The 8301-nt window shown below is 40.0% G+C and overlaps 1 protein-coding gene across 1 annotated transcript in view; it reads left to right on the top strand.

The window, feature by feature from the left end:
• The window catches only part of csnk2a2b (casein kinase 2, alpha prime polypeptide b), a 12421-nt gene extending 4137 nt beyond the window's left edge, over nucleotides 1–8284 (top strand). Inside the window, exons 5-12 of the mRNA XM_031875693.1 lie at nucleotides 133–192; nucleotides 379–462; nucleotides 1054–1164; nucleotides 1349–1450; nucleotides 2772–2872; nucleotides 6396–6544; nucleotides 6868–6948; nucleotides 7969–8284. Of these exons, the coding sequence (XP_031731553.1) occupies nucleotides 133–192; nucleotides 379–462; nucleotides 1054–1164; nucleotides 1349–1450; nucleotides 2772–2872; nucleotides 6396–6544; nucleotides 6868–6941 (681 nt within the window). The 3' untranslated portion in view covers nucleotides 6942–6948; nucleotides 7969–8284. The remainder of the gene's footprint in view (nucleotides 1–132; nucleotides 193–378; nucleotides 463–1053; nucleotides 1165–1348; nucleotides 1451–2771; nucleotides 2873–6395; nucleotides 6545–6867; nucleotides 6949–7968) is intronic.
• Nucleotides 8285–8301: the final 17 nt, after the last annotated feature.

Genomic DNA, 8301 nt, shown 5'->3' with positions numbered 1-8301 from the left:
GGCATTGAATGTTCTCTGCCCTGACTGGATCTTAGTGTCCCATGTTGTAGTGTCTTAGTCAGTACCGCATCATTTTTCTTTTCCTTTCTAATTTTAAATGAAATCCTGACGTAAATATGTTTCCTTCCGCAGGAGTTGTACCAGAAGTTGACGGATTATGATATCCGTTTCTATATGTTTGAACTACTGAAGGTGAGACTTTTGATTTCTCTTTTTTTTTCTTTTTTTTAAGAAGTTGCATGTCATGAATCAGACATTTTCCAACTTAGTCTCTATTTTTGGCACGGTCCTGGGAATTCAAAATACTGTGTACAGCACAAACCTTTACATATTTGTCTGCTCTGATAATACGTGTGCGTGTGTGTGTGTGTGTGTCAGGCTCTGGACTACTGTCACAGTATGGGAATCATGCACCGTGACGTCAAACCCCACAATGTGATGATCGACCACCAGTTGAGAAAGGTAGGCGGTGCCCTATATAGTCTTTTTTTTTTTTTTTTGTCTTCACACACCCACACACACTCTAAATATTCTTTCACCCTGCTATTTCAGTCTCTCTCTCTCGCTCACACAAACACTTTAGATTTTTTTCTCTGTGGCTCTTCATCTTTTCATTCCTCTGTATTTTTTTGGTTTTCTTTCATACTCTCTTTGAAAAGGAGATTATTGTTGCTTTGTAATGATTCTGCATTGGAACTTATGTGGTGTCGCTGTAATGTGTTTGAGTACAGTCGGAATAATGTCCATCCATGTTAGTAGCCATAACGACTGGCTGCTACTATAACTAGTAGACAGTATTGCTATAGTTCTTTTTTTTGTTGTTGTTTTTTACAGCACCAAATGTAGTTACATAGTAACTACATTTGGTGCTGTGAGGTTACTTCCAGGGGGCAGCAGGCTAAAACGGATCAACCCCAAAGAGCTCTTATCACACACACCTATAACTGTGTGTTTCTCTAACCAAACGTGGTCGTAGGTTTCACCTGTTAAGTTACACTTTTTTCTTCTTATTTTCAGTCAAGTTGAATGAGGATGAATTGTGTGTTTCCACAGCTACGCCTTATAGACTGGGGTTTGGCAGAGTTCTACCACCCATCCCAGGAGTACAACGTCAGAGTGGCCTCACGATACTTCAAAGGCCCCGAACTCCTGGTGGACTACCAGGTAACACACACACACATACTCACACCTTGAACCAGCCCCATCTTTAAACACCTTTTAGAGATACAAAAGATAAAAAACGTTGCCAGTCACACACATTTGAGAAAGCGTTTGTCAGCACACATGGATAATTCTGATGTCTGTGTTTTCATCATCGGCAGTGCTGTTTGATGATCTTGTGTTTCAGATGTATGATTACAGTCTTGACATGTGGAGCTTGGGCTGTATGCTGGCCAGTATGATTTTTCAGAAAGAGCCCTTCTTCCATGGACAAGACAACTACGACCAGGTGCGTCCGGCACACATGTGCAGCTCTGACTACTGTTAGTTTTGTCCGTTTTTTCATATTTTTTTTTTCATATTTAGTCAACCACAGCCAAAGTTTTAGTTGACTAAAAGTCTTGGCATTTCAGTCTTGCTGTAGTTTAGTCAAAGAAAAACTCTTAATTATTGAAGTAAAGTTTTAGTCAGTGGAAACTGTTGCCTTTTATGGTCGTTTTTTGTCATCAGTTTATATTCACCATTTCTAGTCTCGCCAAAATCACACCTTGCATCTTTCTCCCAAGCCCTGTTGTTGACATTGTTAACTTTGAATTAAGGGTTGCCGGTGTCGTCCCGTAATGCCGAGCACTGCACAGGAAACGGAACTCCAGCATGGAAATTAAAAACCAGCCTATAAGGGGTGGCCGATGATTCAATCTATTTACTTAAATCACTCATCGAGATATCATGAAGCACAACTACGATTGGGAATTGGGAAATTGAGAAAAGTCTTGAGAAAAAAGTATGTAATTCACACAAGAGTATACAAAACCTTACGGTTATTTCATATATACAGTATCATCATGAGCCCGTTTTCTATGTTGTATCGTGATATATGTCGTTATCGCGATATGGAATGACCTGATATTTGAGGTAGGAGATTTTCGTCATATCGCTCGGCCCTACCATAATATTTTGTCTGTTTTTTTTTGTTGTTTTTATTTTTTAAACGACATTTTAATCTCGTCTTTTTTCGTCAAAGACATTGCATGTTAATATATTCGCAGTTAGTGTTCAATGACGCCGGTCACCGCCTCATCGTAGTCATTTTGTTGTATTTAGTCATAGTTTCAACACTGGCTCCTCGGGCTGTTCATTGGCAAGAATCTGGCGATACGATGCGCATCAAGATACAGGGGTTACGATTCAATATATTGCAAATATACAAAATATTACGATTTCAAAAATCTAAATGTAGGAAAGCTCTCATATTATACAGATTACGCCACCATATCCATAACATTACAGTACATTTGTTTTACTTTTTATATGTAATCCGGAAAGTGATATCTACATATGCATTCATCACGCTCCCTGTAACGTCCAACATCATAGCGCTACGGTTTGATATCTTAATGCTTAAACACAACACAAAATGAATCAGGGATCCAGGTTGATCAGAGAGAGAAGGATGTCGAACAACAATGTAGATTTACCATAGAGGCTGACAACCATCTTGACATTTGCGAATGCTTAGTGAGTAACCGTATCAACCATAATGTGACAAAGATCTCATTATATTTCAAAGTGGAACTCAGAGTTTAATGTATTTTCTTTTTCTCTTTCAGTTGGTGCGAATTGCCAAAGTCCTGGGGACGGACGAGCTGTTCGGCTACCTGCGCAAATACCACATTGAACTGGACCCGCGCTTCAAAGACCTGCTGGGACAGTAAGTCACACTTTTTCCTCTTTGGATTCCCATCGCACTGTCGCACACGGTGGCTGCTCAGGGCTGCATGTGCCCTCCTCTGACTCAGGAAAATGGCATTTGAAATGATCCTTGATACAGTAAAAGAAAGTAAGTTTTAACAATATGAAATCTGTTGTTGGGTTTAAACTGCATCACAGTGGTAGTTACAAACATTAGTTCACCTTTTCCACTGCGGCTCTTGTGTAATGTTCTGAATTGAGACTTGGAGGGAAACGTCTTTGGCACCAGCCTGGGCTGCACAGTCACAGACTCTGGGCCCTCGCCCTATTTTTAGGCCTCTGCTTGAAAATTGCATACCCATACTAAAAAGAGTTTATTTCTGCAACTACAAGTTCTATTTGAATAATTTTGATGTTATAATAAAGGTAACACTTGTGAGATTTGTTCAGATCTGTAAATATCAGTGTATATGTTATTTGTTAAAAGTAAATGAAGATGGCACACAGCTCAAATTGAAAAGTTTCAGGTTCGCCTGAAAAAAAAGCACTTTTATTGTTATTATTTCTTTGGAATGATGCAGTGGCAAGTCTAAAACCTCTCCCAAATCATAGCACAATATGTCAACAGTCTCTGTGCAAAGTTTGACTTTGATAAAGTGAAGCAAAACAAAAGTAGAGAGCTTTTAGTACAGAGAGGTCAGGCGAGGTCACCCAAATTGTAATTTTGGAACCAGCTGTTCCATTGTAATTTGCTATACTATATAACTAAATATTTCACTTGTTTGATCACTAATAGTGTTCAATACATCCAAATACAGCAGTTTGGCTTCATTTTGAGAGCCAGAATCTTCTCTGAGCCTTTTTGTGTCTGTGATCCATGGATCCATTCTCGTCTGACTGCAGTTTATCTGTGTCTATGCAGGCCTAAGTCAGCAGCCCATTGGTTGATTTCAGTCAATGAACCCTCCTTCGACGCGTCTGAGCCTATAGAATTGAGCTGGGACAACATGATATTGATTGACAGAATCGTTAGCCAGTCAGAATCAAAACTGCGCCGTCCCTCGCGAAGCGTAAAATCTGATACGCCGAAAGTCAAATCGTCCCCCCCCTCGTACCCTGCCTTATAAAAGCCCCCTGTCATCACGGACACTGTCACACAGGATATATGTAGAACAGTTTTTTTAGCTCCAGAACCGGGAAATTATGCCTTTGTCTTCATGATACAGCGTAAAGGTGAGCATTTATGATTATTAGCGGTAAAGCGGTTTGTTGTTCTGGTGCTTGTTGGCTGTATCTCTGTAATGGTTTCACGGAGAGACATTTTGAAGATATCTCTGGAATCTGTGTCAAATTCTCTTGCTTTCTGATATAGTGGTTGTCCGTGTTAGCTTTGTGTTGGTAGCTTTGTCCGGAGTGCGTAGCTCGCGGACTCATGGTGAAAAATACGTGATATTGTGGTAAATCTTCTAGTTGATTATATTGTATAATGTAGAATTGTGTTTGGAGTGTGTAAAAATGGCTTGCATTATATTGTTGCCCAGACTTTGTTTTTTAATCTGGTATATAACATGTATACATGCATTATATTCGCTCTCGATGAGTGCATTTTTTCGACGGTATATGCTACCCCCTCTGGTACCGAGAGCCCCCAAATTTGGGGGCGTAGGGCTTAACTGGTTTTAACGGTACCCCGTCGAGTTTCCCTGTAAACGTTGATGGGCAAATTCACAAAGAATGGATTGTAGCCACTGACGGCACCGAGAATCAATCATCACTTGCAACAGCCATCTGTCCCGTCTCAAGGTCCGACTCAAAAAAGATAATGCGCTACTGAAATTATAGCACAAACAAAGTTTTGCAGCTGAGTGCAATTTGTCCTTTTTTTTTGCATCTGATTGCAGTTATCTGTCGCTTTTGCTCCACACAGTAGGCAGAACAATTGCAGAGAGAAAAAGATACATCAGGCAAGGATTTCAAATGTGACTGATAACATGCCGGTTTGTCACTCCTTGTCACCAACCAAACTCTCTGAAGACGCTTATACTGTAACTGCGTGTGACTGCTTTTGCAATGAGGCTCATTTGCATAGAACAGGGGATGATTTTTCACCAGATGTCTGCAAACCACCTCATTTAAATACGTGCAAATAGCACAGGAGCACCATCATCACTATAAGCTGTTTACACTATTTATACACACATGCATACATACAGAGATGGGCAAAAATACATCAAAATGTATTTTGATACAAAATACAAAATACCCCTCAAATAAATGTATCAAAATAAAATACAAAATACCGGTGCCAGAAAATGTAACAAAATACAATACATATATTTAGTATTTAAAATATAGGAAATACTTTTTTTTCTGGATTTTCCGTTTTCTCACAATTTGGTAGAGCAGAGCATTCAGGTTTGGGCTATATAATGTAATAATAATATAATATAATTATATATAATGCACACAAAGCTCTGGTGAAGCCCACAAAAAGGAAGAACAGTCACAGACATGTCAGTGTAATAAGCACATCTGTGCTTGTTGATGGTCCTTCTTGAACATCATCTTGCTGAGACATGTTGTCCACCTGGCCAACTGTAAAATGTATGAAATAATAAAACTAAGAATACTTTCACAATATGCCTTTTAAATAAAATAAATTGGATATTTAATGTTTTTTTTTTTTAACAAATGGACATCTACTGTCATAGCCTGGCTAACTGTGAACTATATTATCTGCCAGTAATTGATATGGCATTATGACATTCACATTGAGAAGATACAGCATAACTTGTAATACAGTGCAAGATTAGATCAGACGTCTCTTGATAAGGTTATCATGAACATACAAGCTCCCAATCTCCCTCTTATAGCTAGCTACTCAACTGATAAGTTAACTTGCTATGCACTAGCCTAGACAGCATGCTAGCGTCATTAGCATGTTAGCATTGAGCTTGATATTATAACCATCACCATGTATATACAATAGGCTATGTAGCCAGACCGACATCAATTATACATCACGCTAGTTGACATCTGTCACACTCAGATAAAATATTTAACTTGACAGACAACCCGTTGAACTTGAAGATCTGAAGACTGAACTCGTGAACTGTTTTTTGATTCGTGGAGAAAGTATTTTGAGTATTTTAAATATAAAATTACTCCACTCTAAAGTATTTTGTTACAAATTACGTTCGATTTTTATCGGCCCTATCAAATACAAATTACAAACTACTCAAAAGTAATTGAAATACGTATTTCAAATACAAATAATAGAAATACTGCCCATCTCTGCATACATACATATATTTATATATATTTTTATATTGTTTGTCTCTCAATTTGGGGTAGCTAAGCATGACCTATGACCTTTCCATTGAAGGTGGATGAAGGGATATTTGATGTGCTAATCAGATCGATAAAGTAAACGAATAAACAGGAGCTCACATCGGTCAGTAAATTAATGTCAGCACCATCAGTAGACGTCTCCTCAGCAGGTGTGTGTGTGTGTGTGTGTGTGCGTGTGTGCGCGTCTGCAGGCAGAGCAGGAAGCGCTGGGAACAGTTTGTGCAGACGGAGAACCAGCACTTGGTGAGTCCTGAAGCTCTGGACCTGCTGGACAAGCTGCTACGCTACGACCACCAACAGAGGCTGACCGCTACCGAGGCCATGGAGCACCCTTACTTCTGTAAGCGAGACACACACACACACTGCTGACACAGGGATCTTTGGTGAGGGGCTTGTAGCATTTAGATGTAAAGACCTGAAAATACTTGCGGTGTGTAGTGATTGTGGTTCGGAGTGTCAGGTCAAAACACTCGCTGCTAGCTTTTCCTACCAAATTCCCCCTCAATCACATCGGTGTTGGTCTCAAATACTGAGCGTTCACGTGGGAGTCATTAGGCCCTAGCATCCTTCTGTCTGTTCCTCCATTATAACGACTCTACTGCCCACTTAAGGTCTTTTAGAGTAGTCCTGAGCACTGAAGTTTGTTCCTCTCGCCTCCTGCAGACCCAGTAATAAAGGAGCAGTCTCTGTCGAACTCTGACAACATGGTATCCAGTAGCAACACCACGGCGCGATGAAACGCAGGTAACGGTTCGAAAAATGTATACTTTGTTGATTCCTTTTAGATGAAGACATCTTTTATTTTAATTTTTTTTGAAAGTTTGACATTATTTACATGATAAAAAATTTGAAAATACACAAATGTCGGCGATAGATCCCCAATAATTTGCCTCACAAACGAACCACATTGCAAACTATTATCTCTATTTTTTTTGTAGCCCTTCAAAACTAAATCCACCATGATCACCACCGTAGGTTATTCACATTACAAGGCTTAATGCTCAATTCCAGTTATCTCCCCCCCCTCCACACACACACACACACACACACACGCGCGCGCACTTTCATGTTTGAAGTGACCTGAAACGCCTCACATGCACAGAAACAAAAAGCTTGCCATCAACATCTTTTTCCCAGTTACACAGATGATTTTCCTAAATGACAACGTTTAACTTTGTGTGACTGCTAAAGGAAGACTTTTCATTCAGGCTGATTTTCACTTTCACAGCTCTTCTGTGAACTACGTTAAATGAACTAAAGTAAGGCGTGAGAACTCCGTCAGTTAGCGCGTTCCACGCAATTTTTTTATGCCGCCTGATATCATTAGATCAGAGTTCTTCTTTGTGAAATGAGACTAATTTATCAGAGGAACTGTTTGATAAGTTGATTCACATTTTAAATGACAGTCTTCTACTGTCGGAGGAAACCCTGTGTTAACACATTGTTACATTGAATTAAGCCAAGCTCACATAATTCACTATTGTATGTGAACTGAATAAACTCGTCTGCCTCAACGGCGCAGTTTACATATTTTTATTACAACTGATTTATTAAATCGGATTTCTACTGAGTGAAACGTGACGTGGAATTGGGCAGAAGTTTGGATTTTGGACCACAAAAACACACTACTCAGAAAACATCTGCTCTGTGTCACATGAGAGCAAACTGTCACCCACCTGTTTGTCTGAGACTAGAAGTGCTGTCTGAAAAGTCACGTTAAATGTCCCGATCTCTGTAACAGTGTCCCCTCTTTTCTCCCGCCAGATGTGGAAGAAGAAGATGTTTGTTACCTCAGCTTTGTACCCGGTTGTGACAGTAACTTTGACAAGTGTACAGCGACAATGGATCAAAGTAACTCTGACCAGTTACTTCACAGATACGTGCATACGGACACACACACACCTTCTACACACACACACATGCATCGATATAAGCACACCTCGATTAAAACACACACGCAGACATGTACGCACACACACACGCACCCTCCTCCTCTGTCTCAGTCCGCGATTGGCTTGTCCTGGTTCCCTGTCCAGCAGCCTGACCAATGAGCTTGAAGCTGCTCCCCCAGAGTTTCTCTCTCCCCCTCGCCGCCCC

Source organism: Anarrhichthys ocellatus, unplaced genomic scaffold, assembly GCF_004355925.1.
Source record: "Anarrhichthys ocellatus isolate YVR2014 unplaced genomic scaffold, GSC_Weel_1.0 scaffold93, whole genome shotgun sequence".
NCBI classification, from domain to species: Eukaryota; Metazoa; Chordata; class Actinopteri; order Perciformes; family Anarhichadidae; genus Anarrhichthys; species Anarrhichthys ocellatus.
Note: the sequence above shows the minus strand (reverse complement) of the source record. Positions and strands in the feature narration are given on the sequence as shown.